Below are 22,514 nucleotides of genomic sequence, written 5' to 3'. Positions count from 1 at the left end.
GACTGGCCACAGTCCCCTCCTCTCCAGGCTGTTCCGTCAGTCAGCGGGGAATTGCCACACTTACCCACGTCCTTATTTAACGCTTCAGTCATTCTTCACACTCCTGGGCAGGCGATGCCAGGGCTTTCAGACAGGTCTAGCAGCAGGTGCACCAGGACTCGAGCACACTGTGAAGGAATACAAACATCAGCTAATTAAATCTATTGTTAAAACAATTTGTTTCTTGCTGGGGCCGAGTTCATCTGACAGCATTTAAACAAGACAGGTTTCATTTCTGAGGGCAGACTGCCATCTTCACTCAGGAGCTCCTCACCCCAGTCATTTTAAAGTGCAGATCAGCAGCAGAGAAATAACAGAAAATTAAAAACCCAAGGCCAAAACTCTGAACTCTTCTTGAAGAGGAGTAGAATTCAGTGGGAATTTCCATGATTTAGCCAGGCAGCATGAGGAACAAACAACAGTGGCGAGCAATGAGATCCACAGCACACAAATCATAAAGGTCTATTTCCAAGGAACACCTGCCCCCAAGAGGGCACTGTGACATTATGTATTACTCTTGTCTTGGGCACTGTGATATTATATATACTTCATGGCTTATTTTTATATATATATATATATATATATGGATATTATATATACTTGGATATTATATATATATATATGGATATTATATATACTTCACCCCACTGTCTGAGCAGTGGGGTGAAGGTACACCATCCCTCCCTCCCAGCCCAGCTCCGTGCTCTGCAGCCACTGCCAGCACAGCGAGGGGAACACCTGGCTTCTGCCTTCAATGGATTCATTTCCCTTTTAGAGAAACATGCAAGCAGGAAAGCAGCAAAAACTCCATTTGCTGGAAAGCAGAGCAGCAAATGTAAAGCAGGAGCTGCTGCTACTGGTGCGAGCAGGTCCATACTCGCTGCCCACCCAAACCACCCATCCCTTCACAGCTGCATGTGATAAGCCTCAGTCTGCCTTGGTGGTTTTCCTCTCAGGGTCATGGCTATTTTCTTGCTTGATTTCTCAGGCAGTTTCAGCTTCAAATACCATAAAAGCCTGTGCAGGGAGATGTAGAATGGAGTAAACAGATGGAGTCTGTTCCACAAACAGACCTGCAGACGCTGTCAGCTGCCTCCAGCCTTGTTCCAAAAGTGCCTGCCTGCTTCCCTTCCTCTTTGATATGCACACACCAACTATCTGGTCCAAGATTACCTCCTTCTGCCACTTAGAATGTACCTTTAGAATTTGTCCTTACTGTCTTCCAAACCTCAGTCTGAACTTTTTCATCAGACTTGACAGCTCTGAAGCTCTCTGGTTTGCACATCTAGCCTCTAACTACAGTCCTCCCAGTCTCTCGGTACAAGACTGGCTCACCCAGGGCGAACCAGACCTGTGGGAGAAGCCACCTCAGGTTGAGCACCTTCAGAAAAGGTTTTAGAACGTGACTCCACAGCACCTCATGAAATCAGCCTCTGGTAACATCCATACCATTCAAAAGCATTTAAATACATGCTTCGCAGCTATAACACTTTGCCATCAACTTTCCAACCCTGTGTACCGTAGGCTGTCATATCCTAATTACAGACTGAATTCTGCAGTCCTTAATTGGCCACAAATTAATTACAACAAGTGCCAGACAGCTAAATTTCTTCCCGAATACAGAATGCTCTCCCCAGGAAGAAATTTAAGTATTGTTCATTTGGGATAGTTAACCACAAAAGGCGTACCTGCTTTTCTAAATTGTATTTGGATTTAACAGACATTATTTGATGTGGTAAGAAAAGCTTCTCACTTCCCAACTTTTCTCTCTACCCTCATCACCACCCATTTCCAATTCCAAGAGGCATTTGCTGTGGCTTTTGAAAGCTTTGCCTTGCATAAATCCTCACCTGAAGCCCTCTCCCTCCTGTCCGAGGGAGATGGCCAGCCATGATGGAACACCAGCCAGCTCTGCCTGGGGACAGACAGCAGGCACACAAACACAGATAAGCAAGTCACCAGCAGTGGCAGGCATGTAATATTTCAGCTATAGGAAGAGATTTGTGGATGCTGAAGCAACAAGGAGAGCAAAGAAATATTCCCTGCTTTCAGGAGATGTGCAGCGTGGAGCCCCAGTTCCTACCCACACTCTCTTTACTGACTGTCCAGCGCCAAGAAGGATCTCAGCAGCTCCCTGGACTTTCTCTCCAGCCTTGAGGAGGGGCAGGAAGAGCAAGCTTAGAGCTTCTCTCGACCCAGCAGCCTGTCAGTGCTGCTCAGCCCTTCCCTTTGGCTTCGGAGGATGTTTGGAGGATCTCCCTGGTAAGCACTCAGGAATCACCCCCTTGAAGGCCAAGCCAAGTGTCTGCAACATGGGCCAAGGGAGAAATAGCTTCCCAGTTTTTGGAAGGGAGGTGGTGGGAAGGAGCCATCTGAACAAAGACACGGGGAGATCAAAATATCCAGCCAGGAAAGGGTGTGGTGAGCTCTGAGACCAAGTCCTCCTCTCTGCTTCCCTCTCTCCCCAGCCATGCCTTCTCCTCTCAGCAGGCATTCCAGCACCAAAAAGTAAAGCCTGCTTCCCTACACAGCTGGGTTTCCTTAGCTCTGACAAGCCAGGCATGACTTTCCACTTACCACAAGGATGGAGACATATGATCTCACTTTGCTTCCTCTTTCCATAAGAATTTTGGTGCAAAGCTTCTCAAAGACAAATTTGCTTAAAGAACCTTCCTACTCCTCCAGAAACACACTTACCAATGCCTGCTTATCCCTTTTGTCTCCTACTCCATTCTAGTTTATTGCCTTCAGGTTTGTGATTCCTGCCAGGTGCAGCCTGAGGATGCCAGCTGCAAAATCCTGTTTGCAGACCAGCTCATTAGCCCTGCCATCTTTCATCTCATTTGGCACCTACAAGGCACTCACAAGCTGCTCCAAGTGTTGGTGGTATGGCCTATTGCCACATAACTATTCCCTCTGATGGCTTACAAACCCAGTTTATGTCCCTCACACAGTTTAAATTCTTGTTTACATGAAGAGAGGTTTCTGACACATGAGGCGTGCCAGCCTCAGGTTTCTCTTTGGTGTCAGAACAATCTTGTTTAATCAAGTGAATATCCACAGAGTTTGATGATGTTCCTCTCATCCTGCTGAATTTCTAGGAGACTTCGTACTAGTCCCACAGCCAGCTTCACTAGTTTATTCTGTTTGAAAAGAGGGTAAGGGCAAGATCTGACAGCAAGCAGCTGTAGGAATCACAGCTGCTTCTGAACACCAGGAATGTGAGGTCCCAAATCTCCTTATCTGCCAAAGGGATAAAAACCTTAACATAGCCCGAGTATTTTAAACAGACACCAATCCCTGGAACATGAGAGGAAAAAAAGAAAAAGCAAAAGCAACACCTTACCATGCACAGCTTTCTGACTACCTGCAGCTTTGGTTTTCTCCCTTGCCTGTGCTGCTGTTGCTGCCAGTCAGGAGCCACAAATTTAGGCTGCCATTGCACACAAGCACAATGCTCACAGACAAAGCTTTCCAGTTAGGTTTATACCTTTGACTTCCCAGGTCTGTTCAACATCAGTTTCTAAAATAACCACACAGACAGGTTGGTTTTGCAGGAAAGGATCTAGGGCAATGACAGCAATTCAGCTCCTGAGGTGGCATGGATTCAGCGGCTTTTCACGGGATCTGCCCTGTTTTCCAAATGCTCAGATATCAGACAGGCCAGCGATCAATTACCTTTAAATAGCTCAGTGAAGAGTTCTTGGCAAGAAAGGGGCAAATAACATCTCTAGAAAAATGAGAATACTTGCCAAGTGTCATTTTCTTTACTGGCTATGCCCTAGCTGATGAGTGGCTGTACCCATTACAAGTTAGCCTCACCTTGGCTTGTTCCCTTTGGTCCTGATACCTAGAGGGTGTAGTATAGCTCCATGGGATTACAGAGTAATTCTCACCTGCAAAATTTTCACCAGCCTTATGCACCTGCAGCAACCAGATGGATGGAAAATAGTGCTGTGAGTAGCACACTTCTTTTCAGGCCAGCGTTCTCTGTGAAAGGAAAACAACCTGATTTTTTAAAGGTAATAAAATCAGCTACAGGATAAAACATAGAAACTTTTGTTTAAGGTTTTCTTTACCCATTGCTGGCCAAAAGATCAGCATCTGCTGGGAAAAACTATGGTTGCCCTTTGTGCTATCCATAATGACTTAGTCAAGCAAAAATGTTAACATTATTTTTACTTCTTGTGCATCAGTTTTCCCATTCCCACGTTCACAGGGTGCTAAGCAATAAGGTCTGGTCATGGACTGGCCACAAAGTGGGCACTTAGGAATTCGTTGACCAGTCTTGAACATTACAACCCTTGGGCAAAATATTTCTGCTTGTATGGAAACAGAGGTATTTAAAGAAATCTCAAGGGCTCTTTGCAAGTGCAGAGGTTGTTCTACACATTGTAACTTACAACCTCATGGCATAAGGTATAAAAATACGTTTTGTTTTGGCTTCTAGGACATCTGCATTCACAGGAGTTATATTTTGGTACACTTGTGCCAGCAGGACCTATATTATGCTCAACAGTGTCCGCTCACATGTGAAATCCCTGCCCCAGAGGTGTCAGTCTGTCATCGGATCAATGGCAGGCATCTGAGCCCATGTGGCTGCTCTGCCCTTCTGCCCCCCATGCCAGTGGGACTCACACAACCCTGCCCTGAGGGATTGGGCACAGGACGGAGGACCTCAGGAGTGATGGGTTCACAGGGGAGAGGGAGGAGTCCCCAAAGCATCTATTGGCTCTCTTGTTCACTCCCTCGTTGGCCATACTGCATTTCATCTGCTGTCTCAGTAATTACACTGAGATTGTGCTGCCTTGCTGAGGTTCATCAAGAGGGCAGCACCCCCAAAAGGGGGTGCTTTTAGTGAAAAAAATCTATGGGATGATGCAGAAAGAAAAAAAACCCTCCTCTGTTACATCTCATGGCTTGTGTGTTCCTCTCTAGTTGAAGGTAGATGTACTCCGTGCAGAGGGATAGAGACCTTGAGCTACTTTAACTTCTCAGCAAGGCTGAGTTAACTTGAGGGAAAACCTTATGGTGTAATTGTAACACACCCAGGGCCCAGAAAGAGTTAACTCAAAGCTTCTCCTGGTTCTGATGCGAGATGCCCAGCACAGCGTGGTGTCTGGTGATCAGTCCCATCCTGGGCAATGCAGGACTCACCCAAATGAACTTAACTCAGAGACTTATGCTGAGTTTGTATTAGGTGAGTTGCTTTTGGGGCATCAGGTAGCTCTCTGGGTACAGCAGCCTGGATGGTCCTTCAGCAGCTATCCTCTTTGGCAGAGGGACTAACTGCATGCCAGACTGATGCACAACCATGCCACTAGAGTCAGAAACATCCCTTAATGAAAACCCTGACAGTGAGCTCCAATAATTTATACCTCTGCTGACCAGCTCCTCCTGCTCACATACCACATTTACCAGTAATTGCTGCCTGACTTCTAATTGCTCTCATCAACAAGAGCAATGGAACAATTAAGTTCTACAAACACAGCTTTGATGCAAAAAATGCACTAGAAAGAGCAGAAGCTCAGCATCCTCTTATATATGTTGGTACTGAGTACACTACTAAAGTATACTGGTGTGACCTAAATATTTATATCACAGTTAGCAGTGCTTGAGGTACAAGGACTGAAAGCAAAAGGGATTTTTTTGGTGCATTTTTATACCAACAAATGTTGAGCCAGCAGCCAACAAGGCAAAAATCTGTTTCTCTGAGATCTAAGTACAGCACAGAAAGCTGAGCTCAGCTGTCTTTCCTCCCCCTCGGCCTGACAGTTTCCTACCAAACCAAAACCTCTCATCCATGCCTCTTGCTGTCTCTCTTTGGAGCTGTTTGCATCAGTCCCAGGCCATTCTGTCAGCTCTGGGGCAGGAGCACAGTGCAAGCAGTGATGCTTGCAGCCAAGACAGCTCACAGAGCTTCAGCCAGGAGCGTACAGGAGGGGGAGCGTTTGCTACGATAGCTGCTTCCTTCCTGGGAAACCAGGGCTTTCTTTCATGTTTCCTTCAACCTCTTCAGCCGCCAGGATGCTCCAGCTGCATCTAACTGCACAAGGCTTTTTCTGGGCTCAGAGAAGGGCTTGCTGAGACTAAAACTGCCCACCTCAGCCAAGCTTGTGGAAAACTTCCCAAAAGTGACCTGCTCCCTCAAGCAGATGGAGAATTACCAGAAGTGCAGAGCTCCACAACATTACTTCTTACCATTGCAACCTGGTCTGCAGCTGCCACTTCAGTTTTGACACGGCAGTGTGGGCACTCCCTCTTCTGATTATGTTACTATAGGGGCTTCAAAGGGGTTTCCCTTTGAAGGATTTACCTGTAAGCTTTGGGAACATGCCTTTAATGTGACTGCCCATTCCTATTTTAAAAGACATACTGAGCATCATCCAAGCCCCTATAGACATTTGCAAACACATCTCTCTATTCGCTGAAACATGCAATGGCATTTTCCAGAAGTGCTCTGATAGTGAGGAAGGGCCACCTGGTCTAAGCATTTTCCCTTGTAAAAATGCCCAGGTTGGTTTGGTTATGTTTAGCCATCTCAAAGTTTCCAGCTCCTCCAAAAAGTCCAGCTCAGGCCTCTGCTGAAGTCACTGTGGTTATGACTCAAGGGCTAAATATGTCAGGAAATCATGCGTATCCAGCAAAATCCAGCTTTCTGCATCTGGCCTACTGATTGCTAGGTGGGATTGTTCTGTGTTTAAGTAACCACGGTTTCTGAACAGGAACTTCTGGAAATGGCTTCTTTCTGATCCGCTTCGGAAATAAGAAATCTGGGGGCATTTATGTGAAGGCCCAAACAGAAAAGGAGCATTGGCTGGGTAAATTGTCCTGCATGCGTGTGGGATTCCCTCCACTCAACCTCCACAAAGACATCAGCCCCAGGCAAGGTCCTTGCTGTCAAATGGGCCCTCGCTCTCTTCAGGGGAGATAAGAATGGACTGAGAGTGTTCTTCAGTGGCCAGCATAGAGTCATAGAATAGTTTGAGTTGGAAGGGACAGTTAAAGGTCTCCAGTCCAACCCTCCTGCAATGAGCAGGGACACCTTCAACTGGATCAGGTTCCTCAGAGCCCTGTTCAGTCTCACCTGGAATGCTACCAGGCAGGGTAGCAGGGCAGCCTCTGCGCAAGAGCAAATCCTCCATCACGTAATGTACATGCTGCTTGCCTGGCCTTCTGATGGCATGTCTGGTGGTAGAGCCTGATGGTCCATGCCTGGTGGTCCATGCCTGGCAACCACACTTTCATGGCATGTTGAATACCCATACTCCCAACTGACCTGTATAAATAGCTTCTGAAGTGGGAAAGTGGTTTGGTTTGGACCCACAACTTCTAGGCAGGTAAAACTCGACATGGTGGTTACATTACTTTCTCTTAGCATCAGAGCAAAGCACCCCCACAGCACACATAGGCCTGTCTTTGTAGCTTTTAGCTAATTTAATTTCCTCGAGTCACCTCAGAATACTGACGAGATGGACTTACAAGAAAGATTTTCTTCCATCTTCAGCTGATTACTATTCTTCTTTAAAACCAGCTTGAAAAGTGAAACATATATTCAAAAATTAAAAATAGCATTTGGGTTGGTATATAGGAAGACAGGGGTTTTGTGGTCCTAGGCTTCTTTGTACAGCTGGAAAGGACATGTGAGCACTGCAGGAAAGACAGGATCCTCGAGCAGCTTAAAAAAACCAGCACAAACCAGAAACAACTATCTGTGAAAACCAATGATGCAGCACCTGTAGGAAGGAGTCAACACTGGCCTGAGATGCAGCGTGTGATGGGAGGGATGCTTTTCTCTGGAGTGGATGTTGTAGCCCAGCCCAGCTGCCCTCTGCTTAATTTGACAGCCACCTTATGGCAAGTAAAACTGACTAAAACCTTTTAAAATCTCCTTTTCTCTGTCTCAAAAATATAATTTTGATAAAAATAGATGGAGAGAAATTCCAAGTTCAAGAGGCTGAACAGCTTTCTTCTGAAAGATGCATTTAAAGTTCCCTGTCCACATCACACAAGGTCAAAAAGTCTACTAGTAATAGCTCCATGCACCATCACCATAAAAAGTCAGTATTTATAGCTAGCCAAGGTAGTTCACAGTTAGTGCCAGTAGAAGTCACTCCTTTTTACCATTCTGTGTAGTTTGGATTTTAATGTAACTAATAACCTGCAGAAAAATGGTACAGGTCCCCAAATGGGTCCCTCATCCCAGAAAACTAACAATTAAACTCTCTTCATCCACACAGCCTTATGTTTAGAACTCAAGTGATGAGGCTGAAAGAGTAAAAACTCTGAAATATCCATGCCCAGCAGAGTTCTCCCCCAGCATGTGTCTGGGCATCTCATGAGCAGAGGGGACCAACCAGACGCTCATGTCACATCTCAAAAGTGTTGCTGCACAACATTCCACCCCATCACAATGCCTGGGAGGGGCGTGGAACCCGCAGAGGCATCCGTGGAACCAGTGGTTGCCATAGGCGAAGGTCGAGAGCTGCCATGCACCAGACATCACACCTTTCAAATTCTGGAGCAAGACATGAGCTCTGATCAAGCCCATCGCGATCACAAATCATGCCAAAAAACGATGGAGGAGAAAGGCTACTTAACGAGCTGGGCTACAGGCTGGGTCAAACATTAGGGGAGGGCAGCTTCTCCAAGGTGAAAGCAGCCACCTCCAGCAAACACAAGGGCCCCTTAGCCGTCAAGGTGGTGGATCGGCAACGAGCATCCCGAGCTGTCGTGTACAAGTTTCTGCCTCGGGAGCTCTCCATCGTGCGCAAGATCCAGCACCCCAACATTGTGCACGTCTTTGAGCTCATCGAGGTCTGCAACAGGAAGCTCTACATCGTGATGGAAGCCATGGACACTACCCTGCTGCAGCTGGTGGAGCACCTGGGAAAGCTGCCCTGCGTGCCCAAGGCCCGGGACATCTTTGTGCAGGTCGTGAGGGCTGTGCGCTACCTGCACGACCGCAACTTGGTGCACCGGGACCTCAAGTGTGAGAACGTGCTGCTCACCGCCGACGGCCGCCGCGCCAAGATCAGTGACTTTGGCTTTAGCAAGGAGATCCACGGCTACCCGGACCTGAGCACCACGTTCTGTGGGACAGCAGCCTTTGCTTCCCCAGAAGTGCTGATGGGCATCCCCTATGACCCCAAGAAGTACGACATGTGGAGCTTGGGGGTGATGCTCTACATGATGGTGGTCGGCCGTGTTCCCTTTGATGATACCAACATCCAGAGCATGCCTCAGCTGCAGAAGAAAGGGGTGCTGTACCCAGAGGAGCTGCCCCCACTGCCAGAGCCCTGCCAAGCCCTCATTGCCCAACTGCTCCAGTTCATCCCGTCTTCCCGACCTGGCGCAGGGCAGGTGGCCAAGAACCGCTGGCTGAATGGAGGCATCTGAAGGAGAGAGACCTCCATGAAGGTTCTGGAGGAGCAGTAACACTTTGGTGCAATAAATGCTGTTGTGAAAAAGCATTTCTGCAGTCTACTGATTATTTTGAGGCACGCTATTTTGAGGTCTGATTGAACTTCAAGCACTAGCAAGGCCGTGTGCTCTCAGGAGGTGGTCAGATCCCTTCCCAAAACAGGTGTGTGAGCCTGCTGCAGGCTGGGTTTCAAGACAGAACAGCCATGCTGAGCTGGTGGTCAGAGCAAACCATGGGGTGCTGACACCAGCAGTGGCTGCCTGACCACAGCAGGGGCCTGCACCCCCAGTCAGGCAGGTCAGGGCTCTCCCACAGAGCCAGCGTTGCCAGGGCAGGTGGCAAGGTGCAGCAGTGCAGCCCATTATGGTGCCTGCCCTCTAATGCATGTAATGAATAGCAAGACTCTGGCAGAGCCCCCTAACACACATAATGAATAGCAAGACTCTGGCAGAGCCATCCCTCTCTGGTGCTTGCCACTCACTGCTGCTGTGTGCACAGGGAGGAGAGCTGTTCTCACAGGGGTCTTGGCCTGTTCTCAGCCTTGTTCACCACCAAAATGGATTTGAGCAGGCAAGAGCAGAGAAGTAGTGGTCCTGCAAATCACTACTGCAGAGAAAATGTCACATTTTTTGCACACCACTGTTTCAGCCTCACAGTGATATTCACAGCCCAAATTCACAAATCTTTGCAGGAAACTGGACAGCGTTACCCAGACAAAAGTTTTGGTGTGGGTTTGAAGATCCACACCTTACACTGAACATCATTTCACATATTGATTCTTACCAACATTTGAAATGTCTGCCAAAAGATATTTGGTGAGAAATGCCACTGGCCATGGAGAACCTGAAATGGGAAAGTGATAAAGGTGTAAAGGAGAACCGCTTTGCTAACACCTGCTGTCCAGCTTCAACGTTAAAATTTATCAATTACTCTTAATGAAACTCCCAAAATCTACTATGGGTCCCTACCGGCAAGTCCCATTTTCAAAGGGTTAGTTACAGGTAGGAGGTGGCATCTGAAATGTGCTTTCATGAGACACTTCAAACCTCCTTTTAAACAATCTCCAATCTAGCTTCCCCTGGAACTGAAGTCAAAACAGGAAGTATCCAGTTGAGTGGTTCGATGGTGTTCATGTTGGTTGTGCCTTGTGAGCTGACTCAGCACAGCTCTGGCAGCAGGGTCTGTGGCAAGGCAATGTCTGACAGGAACATGTGCACGTGCTTCTGCTGGAAGAGACAGAAACACCTTTTGCAAAGCAAACATCTTGGGTCTATCCAAAGCAGCAGTTTAAAGAGAACAAGCTATGGTAGCAGAGCCAGCCCAAGGCTTTTCAGCACATGGGCTACAGGGAATGTTGCCTCCCTCAGAATGAAGATTTATTTTGTTCTTCTCCTTGCAGCTGCAAAATAAAACTTCATAGTAGCAGCAAAGTCCAAAGTAGACAGACTGATGGGATATGAAGGGTGTCTTGGGGCCATACATGGCTGGGGAAATAGGCTCGGGAAGGATCAGGAAGATGCTGGGGTTGGAAAAGAAGGGGAGAAGGTATAAGGATGTGGGGAGCAAGGAGGTGGATTTCAGGGTAGTAAAATTTTCAGCAAGGCTCAACTCTCCTTTTCCTATTTGCCTTCCAGCAACTCTGTCAGTCTCATCCCTCTCCAAAGCCACCAGCTTCCTTTGGGAGAGCTCCCAATCCATGCCCTAGGACATGCCTGTCCATCTCCATCTACTGCCTGACTCCAGCCCTTGCTTTCCTCCAAGTACCTCCTTACAACCTGGAAAGCACAAACCTGGTGCTACTGTATTGCCTTTCCTTTCTTTTAATTTTCTATCATTAAAGACAAAGCTAATACAAAAGGAGTCATTCTAAAACCCAAACCCTATTAATCTTCCCCCAGCACCCGCATTCTCCTAAATGATTGCATCTGTTGAGGACACAAGCTGGGGCAGATGACTAATGTTTTGCAAGGATGTACCCCCTTGGGTGGCTCGGGAAAGCAGCTGGGGTTCAAGTGGTGAGTGGTTTGAAGGAACCACAGGAGGCTCCTCAGGCTGCCCCGCAGCCCTCGCCCTCTCCAGGCAGATGGTAATCTCACAAGGCCAGCACTAACGACCTCAGAGCAGTCCCGAGGCTGTGAAAATAGTCCATTACAAGTCTAATTATGCAAATCAAAAATAAAAATCACAATTAAAGACGCTGAACCAATTCTTATCTAATTTGCACCAACGGGATATCAGTTTTGGAGGAGGGCAGGACCAGAAGCATTGAGCAGGATGAGGCAGAGGCTGTGCCGATAGCAGTGGAGTGCTCTGCCAGCATACTTCCCCTCCCCTCCTCTCTCTGCACTGGAGGGACTCCCGAGGGCTCTGTATGTGCTAAGCCTGCTGCTCTCCCAGCTTTGTTTACTCCTCAGGAGACTAGAAATGCTTTTTAACCTTCCTGGGAGGTGCACAGTCAACAGAAGTACCCCTTCCCCGACTCCCGGCAGATGAGCCCCATTATCCCACCCACGAAGCACAGTGCCCTGCATTTACGGGAGAGCCCTTGAACTTTGAACGAGCACGTGTCAGAGGCATAAACAGCCACAGTGGGTTATCAATATCCCGATCAGTCCCACCAGATTCATTCTACACTGTGGCTCTCTCCTCCCTAGGCTGTTTGGAACGTACCGGTGGCAGTGTGATCTGAAAATGAAGGGTCCTGTCTGATACCAGTCCTGAATAAGTAACTTTCAGCAGGGGACCTGATGATCATGCAAGACACACGATAACTATATTTTATTTAATCCTTCTCCAAGGATAAGAAGGTAATTGTTCAGGGTCTGTGTGAGGCAGCTGTGTGATGTGCCACCACCTAGCTCCTGTCAGCTCACCACAGGGTGCGAGCGTTACCCCATCCACAGCCCTCTTGTTGACTGTCATTGTGCCCTGTGTCACCACAGGCTCACTGGAAAACCTTCCATATTTTTAGATGTGTGTCTTAAAATCAGTCAGAGGGACTCTTAAAAGGACTTTCAGCAGAATAGAGTGGTAAATATTTTCTTGAGATATTTTCTAAGCATCTTGAAGCAATTTTACCCTATTTAATTTCAGAAGAGTGTTAATAAATTCAAAGACATCTTCCAGACCTTTAGTATAGATTTCCTCCCACTGCTCCTGTGTTCAAATTCTGCATCACTTTCCCTGAAATATAGCCTTTATTTTAGGCAAATGAAAGGTAGGGAGGTAACTCACTGCATGCTGACATTGAACCTCCCTTTTCAGCTAAGCAAAATTTGCTTTCAAGATTTTAGGTCATGGCTGATGTGTCTGATAAGCTTTAGGACTCAGCTACTTAAACTGAGTTACAAAACTCTGGAGATAAGTATATTCATGAATTGTGGGAAAATACTGCTGGGTAATCAAACACCTCACGTGTTCCTGCACTAACTCTGGGGCTGGCTCTCCCAGGGCTCTCCCTCTGTGCCTCCAGCCAAGCCGGGCTGCCCGGCTGGCAGCTAACGACCTGCTTCAATTACCCTCGGCCCAGCCAGCACCGGCAGGTTGGGCGAGAGACTTACCGGAGTGACCCTGCCCCCCTGGGGAGGTAAAGCTTTCAGCAGGCAATTTAGCAAATAAATATACCTCGCCCTGCTTGAATACATTACCCTTTCCATAATTGCAGCCTTCGGTGCTGGCAGCCTCTTACCCAGTGACCTGAAGTCCTCTTCTCTCTTTCCAGACCATGCTACACCAAGTTATGGGTCTCCATGATTTTGTGTGCATCTCAACCCTTCTTCAGTCTGAGATCTCCTCATTTTCTCTTTTCATTGTCCCTCACTCTCCAAGTCTCTACACCTACTTGTCTGCTGAAGAAACAGATTCTTTGTGCACATGATTTTCCCTACAGACAAGAAGCTTTCTGTGAATATTTTCATTTTCACAGCACCTAGCAAACATCAATCCTCCCACTCATAACAAGGGGTAAATATTATTCTCCCCATGTTGCACTGAGCAGGCTAAGGGGCTTACCTCACCCAAAGGGGCTTTCATTTTACAATACAGTTCAAAACTTCCCTGGCTCCTCATCTTCTGGGTAGATCATGACTGTCTTGAAGTGATAATAAATTCAACAATACTCGATAGCCTGCAAAGACATGTGAATTCCCTCTCCCAAAACTGCTTCCAAATCAGTTTCATTTTATCTCATAAATGGGTGAAAGGAAAGAAACTACAAACATAGATGGCTGGAGATTCTTTTCCATGCTTTGAATAAGGGATCCAAATTTCTTAACTGCATTTAACAGTCCTTTTCAACAGCCAAGGTGGCACTCACACCACAGGATTGTAAGGCAAGCCTAGGTTGCCCAGAGAAGCTGTGGCATCTCCATCCTTGATTTCCAAGGGGACAAAGTCCCAGGCAGCCTGGTCTGATCTCAGAGCTGACCCTGCCTTGAGCAGGATGTTGGGCTGGAGATCTTTGACATCCCACCCTCCACCAAATTGTCCCGTGATCCCACAAACACACAATTTTTTGTGCTACAAGGTGACAACTGTTCTTTCTCTCTCAGATACATGGACTTCTCCATGATTTTGACAGCAAGGGTGATAAATAACTGTATTTTCTAGATGCATGAAAATGTGGGACAGCAAGCAATGCCTGCATCTGCCCACTATGTTTTGATTATTACTGGCTGCTCTTATGTGAGGCAACATGACATAAGGACCTAAAAAGACAGAGAATAGGAGTGAGCATGTTTGTTAGCTGTTTCTCTTTGAAGTTAAAGAGCTACACAAGGATGGGTGGGGTGTTTGTGCACCTTCATTCCTTCTCACATTATTATCAGCCACAGCAGCAACCACCAGATTCCTTGAAAGACATTCGTGGTGTTATTTTTTCCTCTCAGTTGACAGATGTTCATTATATTCAGGTAGCACCTAAACATCACAGGAGCCCTATTGGGATGGGCCCTGGGTACAGGTGTTATGGATCATCTCTGCCTCAGAAGGTCTCACCTCATAAGTGAGAGACACCTTGCACCCTCAAAGAGTGTATTTACAGAGGGGTCAGATGTCACCAGATGCTGAGAGCTCTCAAATCCTACTAAACTAGTCTAAAGTAAATAGTAGCTGAGAGACCTGAGCACCTCCAAGCCCTTAAGATCCCTCACTGTTCCTCCTCTATATGATCACTTTGCTTATTCTCTATGTACTGTACTGACCCACTGGAAGTGTACATGGCAGCATCGTTTTTTCATAATACTCTGCACAGCACTGTCATGTCATTACATTCTTCAGAGAAATGCACCATTTCCATTAAAACCTTAATTAAAAATAAATCTGGAGCATTTACTGCAGCTGACTTGGCTATAGTATTAACTCAGACATCAGCATCCCCCATCCAAAGGCTGGTAAGATGTTGGAATTGCACCACCAGTACATGGAAGGACCTGGTGGGTGGAGGCTAAAGGGAGTTTGGAAAGAGGAGAGGCAGGATTTGCACAGCACATGGGCTGCTACCTCCTCCAGGCAGAGCAACAACCAGCCCAGAGGACACCAACAGACCAGACAGCACTCTCATTAATTACAAGCAAAAAATCCCAAAATACACATTATTGTCTCAAAAATAATGATAATCCTTGGTTCCTTGTTTGCATGTTCATTAGCATGTTAATAGGATGCCCATTATGAAAGATCTAAAACACACAGTCATGCACATATGCACCCAGTCATTTATTATAGCAACAGCTTCTTCTCTATTTGACATATTTCTCCCTCTCCAGAAAATGGTTCAAACTGTGCCATCCAGGGCAAGTTGTAATTGATGAATAAATCTTGAGGAAAGCAATTTTGCCTTGTGTGCATTAACAGACAATTATCTTTTTCAATAGTGAGAGCTCTATTTATTTACCAGTGATGGAGTCAGGGAATTGTTGGAGGAAGGACCCATGAGGAGGACTGGACCTACTAGCAACCTTCACATAAAACATACCAGCCTTCAAATAAACATATTCTTACAAATAGGGGAAGAAATGTCAAAAACAAGTCCCCACAAACAACAGATCTGCAAATCACTGTGTCAGAGTGGAAGGAAACTACTACTGGTGAAGGCAGCACCATCATGCAGACAAATGGCCCAGGCCCCAACAGACCTCCTGAGCTTCTCAGGCTCAGAGAAGGATGGAAAATTATGTGGCACCTGGCAGGACAGCAGTGGTGGCACAGGGGGTGGCAGAGCTCAGCCAGCCTGGGTAAGCAGGACAGTCATGTAGGTGCATGTTGAGCTGATCATGCAATAGTTTCTGACTCAGCAGCATGGCTAACTATGAAGATGTGAGTGAAATGCATCACTCGGGGCAGGCAACTATCTAGGACAGTCCCCGGAGAAAATTCACAGCAGTGACTGTAGCCTTTCCTGCAGCCACCATCTATTCCATTTCATCTTCATGGCAGAAAAAGCAACACCATTTTTTTGTCTTTTGTTAAACTATTTCAGGCACTGCCTGGTGGGAGACGTTCATGGAGAGAACTGTGCTGGTGGTTTTGGGACAGAGCACCAGTCTGTCAGCAGATTAAATCTATTGCAAATGCTATTCTCAACACATCACGCAGCATCTAAACTTCAGACCAACAGCTCAGCACAAACTTAATTTCATTATGAAACTGGAGCCTTTCATATTTTGGCTATAACACTCCTAAAACTTTTGTGTTTTTCATTGCACTCTTCTCCATTTCTTTGGTTTCACTCTACCCCTAAATTTGCTGCAAGCCTCAGATTTTACCATGGGGAAGGAATAGCTGCACCCCAGATGCTTCACCAACAAGACTCCACAGCTCCACAGCAGTCAGAGAGGGCATCAGCTGGTGACCTTCCTGACAGCAGGGGAGCAGCAGAGGTTTGGGTAAGCAGGTTGGTGGGTATGTGGAATTCCATATTGAGTGAAAAGAATCAGAGGAGACTTTGGCACATAGGATCATGACTTCACCCAAATCTACACATTAAAATACTGACTACCTCAGTTATGAACTCTGCTGGAAGTTCAAGTATTGCTGGTCTCCAGAATGAATGGTCAGATGAAACAAATCACTATACTGAGATGTGGTCAAAATCATCACCCACAAAAAGATTGCCACAATGCATCTCTTAAGTTGAGCCCAGGTTGGCAAGATCTTCCCCTAAATCTATTGGCAAGAAAATTTTAAGTAACTATACATCCCTGCAGATCTGCAATTTATGCTAGAACAGGACAGGATCTTATAGCTCATTCCAGTATCAGAGAAATACAAAAACCAGCACACAGCTGGTTTGCCGACTAGCAAAGCACACACAGTCTCACTGTGGGCATGCTAAACATGTCATTACCCAGGGCTTTTATCATCTCTGCCACCAGATTTGCAATTCATTACCGCAGCATAAGCAGCTTGGATGAAATCTTCTCTCCTCACCACCAAAAAACACACTTCCACTCATTAAACTATGAAGCTCACAAGAGGGACCTGACCTCACTGAGCGCTCCTGGGACACTCGCTGGCCTTGAGCCTTCTGCTTCAGGGACAACACAGAGAGCACTGGCACAGTGGCTGCCCCTGGTTCCCCAAGCACTGAGGAAGGAAGCTCAGGATTGTGCACTGAAGTGCTGCAAGCAGACAACGTGGGAAAGGAATCAATGATGGCATAGGCAAGGCATGGTCAGGAGAAGACTGCTGCTGGTCAGGATGGTCCGTTGTGGTGAAGATCTCAGTGTTCAGTGTCTTGTCAGCCACAATTCAGGAAAAATGTTCTACAAAAACAAACTTGCAACACCAGGGAGCAAACTATGAGGTTCTTGGAGTGCCGGAGATTGTTTTTCACGTCGGAGGCTGGGGATCAGTTCAGCTGGGGCTGGGGAGGCTGGAAGCGTGGCTGCTTGGAGCTGGTAGGAGGAGGAAGGGTCATAAGAAAAAAGCCCAGAGACCCATGGAAGGTTGGAGAACACACACACAAAAAAAGAGCACGTTGTGTCCAAAGAAAGTTCAACAACTTTCCCAGCTCATTGGATTGTGGGAACTTCGCTTTTCCAGGGAATTACTATGCTATTTTCAGCATTTTTATTATTCAATTTGTCACGGGCTGTCTCAGGAGACTATCAACAATCAGTTTCAAACAGCATCTGACCACAAACACTTCTCCACATGTGATTTAGAACATCTGGAGAGAAGGAGTCAGCTTTCAAAGCATGCCAGCACTGCGCTGCCTCCCCACATTTCTTTTTCCTTCCATTTTCACGCCCATTGTCAGACTGTGCATAGAAACTGGGCTCGAGAAGCCAAGTTCAGAGGCCCTGACAGTGCATCGTAGTTCTGTCTTTGCTGCAAGCACGTGGGGAGAGCGGGCACTGCCTCCTTTGAAGAGGAGAAGGGTTGGGGATTGCTGGTGGCACATTCCCTGCATTGCTGAGCTGCAGTGATTTAAACCTCGAGTTCCCTAAGGATGGGAGATGTGATCCGTGGCCTGGAGGCAGGCCAGCCTGAGGACTCCTGCCAAAGCTTGCACACTGGATATTGCATCTGTGGACCCGAAAAGGAGGTGTGTGCTTTGCTCCATGGCAGTTGTATGCACTAGGTCTCTGATTAGTGCAATAATTTCTTCGGCAACCCACAGAAACCTTTACACCAGAGCTATCTGGCAGGTAAATGGTAAATTCACAAAGCAGTTCTTCAGCAAGCCTGAGGACGGAATAGGAACATATGAAAAGGGAATCCAGTCAAATAGCAAAGGAAATGACATTATGATCCCAGCTGGAAGCTCTCTAATGAACTGCTTGGTGTCTGCACAGAACCCTGCATGAGAATGGGGAGAGGTTTTGGCCCCTGCAGAGCCGATGAGAATTTTTACCATCATCTGGGAGGGGGAAGGTTTCATACAGTCATTAATTTTGTGTTCATCTTTAATTTCCCTGAGTGACCCACACGGATGTGGTGCAATGACACAGTAGGCTGCATTCACACCGCCTGCTGCCTTGCACGTCTGGCTTCCCCGTGCAGCTGCCAAGAGCTGGGCTCATTAGCACATGGGCTGTCGTGCTCCCAGCACTCCCCAGCCCAGGCCTGTACAAACTCTGGTCTGGTTTCTAACAACGAAGTCAGCACCAGGGCAGGGAGAAACTTTGAACTACACTTTGAGAAGAGACGGTGACATTGCAGCAGGATCTGTATCTACTGCTTGTTCTCCTTTATATGTCTTCAAAGAGCACCTGGAAAAATTCAGGGATGTGTGTCTATTTTAAGTTAGAAACTCTGGGATTTTGACACACCGTGTCTTTTAAGAGAGCTTAAGAAGTCCCTGGAACCTGCTATGGCCACAGAAAGCACAACCGCTATCCCAGCACGGGGCTGTGCATCACACCTGAGCCGGAGTCACAGATCCACGTCCTCTCCCCCTGTCCCACCCCACGGGGCTGCACAGGAACCTGTGTGCCCTCAGGGAGCTCCTGTCACAGGGTTACTTCTCTGCCCTTCCAGCCCCTGGCCCCAGCTCACCACAGGGTCCAGGTGGCACGGCTGGAGCCGCGGGCAGGAAGGACCAGACCACGCTGCTGCAGTGGCAGGGAGTGCCCCTGTTCAGCTCATGCTGAAATGTGAAACCACAGCCTCAGTTTTACTTTTCCAGCCATTTTAAGGAAAGAAATAGCTATAAATACAGGTCTCATTTCTAGTTGCTAGGATTCATTTTGTTTCTTTTCTTTTCCAATACTGAGAACAGTTTTCAACTCCATTAGTAGTCAGTTCATTCTAAAAGAAACAAAAATGTGTAAAATTACCTTTTTTTTCACAAGAAAAAAGATGCATCCTTAAAGCCACAGCAACCTTTATGTCATATTACAAGTGCAACAATCCAAAAAAAAAAGAAGAACAAAAATACTCCACTTGAATTACAGTTTCCAAAAGAGCCCAGGCACAATCTTCAAGGAACAAGATGGAAAGATCCATTAGATAGTGAGAAGTTGCATCCAGTGGCTGTGCCAGGCTGAAGATGTTCACACACCGTACACATTTTCACTTCTTTGAAGCATGTACATTCACACACTCCAGTTGAGGACACCTAAAGCAGTTTCTCAGGCACTACAGGGAGAGTGTTTCCTCCGTGCTGCCCTACCACCAAATGCATTTCCCACTGATTCAAGTTGTTGTAGGCATTGAACTGAGCAATGACACGTTCCAACAGTCACCTGCCAAACCTCACAAGCTCCTTGTGAGGCACCAGTACGATGGCTGCCATTCTGACCAATACTTGGGTTTTGGAGCCCAGGTCTTCAGGACCAAAGAGCCAAAGCAGCAAAACCCCAAGGCTGGTGGCTGCTGTTCAGCAGTCACTGACAAGCTCCTGAAGCTTGGCAGCTCACATGCCTTTTCCAGATGCCTCTTACCCATATCCTGCTTTGGATTTGCTCTTCTTTCGGAGGGAATTTCCCCTGCCCTTTCTTACATCTCGTCAGGTTCTAGAAAATACCCTGCAATGATTGAGACCTAGTAGAGACAGGCAAGGAGGTCTTGGGGAAAAGGAAGCTGTAAGGTATGCTGGGGCAATGTAAGAGAAGGGAATATCTGGCAGTGCAAAACCAAGCATGAGGATAAAGACATACCAAGGAAAGCCTCTAAATAACACCACGGATCAGGATTAGCACAGTAACCAAAGACAGATCAAATCTACAACAGGTTTTGCTTCACCCTGGCAGGATGTAGCCCCCACCTGTGGTATCCCAGGGTCCAGCAGCTGGAGAGGATGCTCTCCTCTCTTTGGAAAGAGTTTTCTCACCCCCTTTGTACAGAAAAGCCTGAAGATGGTCAGACTGGATGGGGCTCTGAGCAACCTGATGCAGTTGAAGATATCCCTGTTCACTGAAGGGAGGGTTGAAATAGAGACCTCTAATGGTCCCTTCCAACTCAAACTATTCTGTGATTCTATGGGACTGAAACTTAAAGCATGGATCTGGCTCACAGTCCCCCTTCCTTATCCAGTTTGCTCTCTTGTAATTTTGTTTGTTTCCCTGTGAAAAATCTTACTTCTGCCTCAACAGAAGGAAGAAAACCACTCAGGTTAAAATCAAATCTCACATCCCAGGAGCCAAGCATGTGCAGGACAGCAAGTCATATCAGCACACCACCACTTTCTAAACAGTGTTCAAATAAAGGGCTAGGGAGAACAATCTCTGTGCCAGTAAAGGGCTGACTGTGAGCTGAAAACAATCCTACACTTATGTTGCAATAGCTTTGCTGTTTGTTTAAAACAAACATCTTCCTCTATCAAAAATAGCTGATTAAAAAAAAAAAAAAAAATCATCCCCAGAGGAGTTCGTGAAAACTCAGGAACCTCCCATCACAAGGCCACAATCGCCATATAATATTAAGAAGTTTGAGATGAAATCAACATTTAGGATCTTCCACTGCAAGCTCAGTCACAACTTTTGGACTTTAACACTTAATTTTTAATAATAATCAATAGCTTATGGTGAACTTGATCACCATAACTTTGAACACCTCCAATGTGAGTCTTCATGGTTAAACTTACACCAGGGTCCCTTTCCATAGCTGTAGCAGCACATGGGCAAGCAAAAGGATAAATAAGTGTATTCACAGCTATTTAATGCTCCTTTGCATTAGTTAAAAATGAGTTCCTTCTTTTTGGCATCACAGTTTGAAACTATCTATTTCATATTCTGATGGATTCATTTTTTTCAGGCTACAAGAAGCACGCACAGCAAATTCGAAGGCCTCATGCAGTGAACCAAGCCAGCACAGACTTCATCACAACATCACTTTGAGTAGATCTCTCTTCTAGCAGGAAGAAACACAGCACATAGCAACAGCAGCTTTTCATATTTCAGGTTTCAGGTTTGCTTTTTGTCACAGTTTTGGGAAACGCTACCATAGAGCTAGCAAGTTAACTCAGCACGAAGCATCTCTCATTAAAAACAGCTCTTGGTTAGAAGGGAAATAAAACATTTCCTGTATGTTCAGCTGAAACCAACGTGCCAAGATGCAGTGGTAGATAATGCAAGGAAATAGCCTAAAAGAATACATTGTTGCTGCACCCTGGAGACATAACACCTCCCTTTATCACTGCAGGGAACATCCGAGGCAGGAGGGAATGGAGCCAGGAGGAAATCAGAACGTGATGTGAGCCAGAGTGGGAAACGTCACCCGGCATCTCTAAGACCACCCAGTATCAAGATACTGGTAGGGAAAGGATTTGTAAAGTTGAGAGGGGATTTTGCCAGGCCAGTAAAGATCACCATCATTGTGGCAAAAACCACCATCTCCCACTTTCAGAGAACAACCTAAAGGCATTTGATGTTTCAGTGGGTGAAGCTGAATGTGGGCAGTGAAGTGCCAGGATCTGGGCAAAGGTTCCTACAACAGGGCTCCCTGTAGATCCCCAGCACTTTGCCATGTTTCCAGGGAAGAAGATTCCTGGCTAGAAGACTGTTTTTATGGTTTTTTTAATAATTGGAGACCATAAACAGTAGAATGTTACATAGCAAAGAGATCCTTACCTTGGATCCTTACTGCTAAGTGAAGGATGCAGCCTTGGAAATCAGTTGAATTATTAAGAGATTCAGATTCTTCAGGTTTTCCTATCATTCATGTAAAAAAACCTTTTGTGCTTTGTACTTCAAAATTTTTCCTAGTCAATTAACAGTAAGGTGCCAATGCCTTAAAGGTTTAGGATAAAGGAGAGGCAATCTGTTTCTTAACATTTTTAGGACTCAATGTCATCAATTGCTTATAATCAAAGTTAACTGCAATGGCCTCAAACTGCTCTCCCATTTTGAGTTAAAGCCTGAATACCCAAGTCATCTATGGGTGGAAGGGAACAGGAGCAGAACTGGCTCTAGCTGATAAAGAGATTAAGTTGATATCAGAATCCCAATTCTTTAAATAGCACTGGTTCACTGTAGACAAACACCGCCAGACATAAAATAGTGATGTGTTTCCTTAAAAACAACAAATTCCTAGGAGCACTTCTTCCCTCTTTGTATTCCAGCTAATTTTTAGAGACCGCCCAATGCAAATCCACCCCAACCCATGCAAA

At 46.3% G+C, this 22,514-nt stretch overlaps 1 protein-coding gene and 1 long non-coding RNA gene across 3 annotated transcripts in view; one reads left to right on the top strand and one right to left on the bottom strand.

Annotated features, from left to right (window-relative positions):
* The window catches only part of LOC116789285, a 35,088-nt gene extending 26,683 nt beyond the window's left edge, over positions 1 to 8,405 (bottom strand). For both annotated transcript variants that reach the window (XR_004357962.1, XR_004357963.1), the window contains exons 1-3: positions 7,776 to 8,405; positions 3,936 to 4,029; positions 65 to 167 (exon numbers count right to left, since the gene is read on the bottom strand). This is a non-coding gene — a long non-coding RNA (uncharacterized LOC116789285). The remainder of the gene's footprint in view (positions 1 to 64; positions 168 to 3,935; positions 4,030 to 7,775) is intronic.
* An 84-nt stretch (positions 8,406 to 8,489) lies between these two features.
* On the top strand, positions 8,490 to 9,512 carry TSSK6 (testis specific serine kinase 6). The gene has a single exon (XM_032692927.1). It carries the CDS (start codon positions 8,605 to 8,607, stop codon positions 9,436 to 9,438), a length of 834 nt encoding a protein of 277 aa, XP_032548818.1. The 5' UTR covers positions 8,490 to 8,604; the 3' UTR covers positions 9,439 to 9,512.
* The last annotated feature ends 13,002 nt before the right edge of the window (positions 9,513 to 22,514 follow it).

Source organism: Chiroxiphia lanceolata, chromosome 7 (genome assembly GCF_009829145.1).
Source record: "Chiroxiphia lanceolata isolate bChiLan1 chromosome 7, bChiLan1.pri, whole genome shotgun sequence".
NCBI classification, from domain to species: domain Eukaryota; kingdom Metazoa; phylum Chordata; class Aves; order Passeriformes; family Pipridae; genus Chiroxiphia; species Chiroxiphia lanceolata.
This window is presented reverse-complemented; position numbering and strand designations above follow the sequence as displayed.

What these genes read in the sequence shown, in the direction of transcription:
- TSSK6 (XM_032692927.1), top strand. Translation starts at nt 8,605, where the DNA reads ATGCCAAAAAACGATGGAGGAGAAAGGCTACTTAACGAGCTGGGCTAC.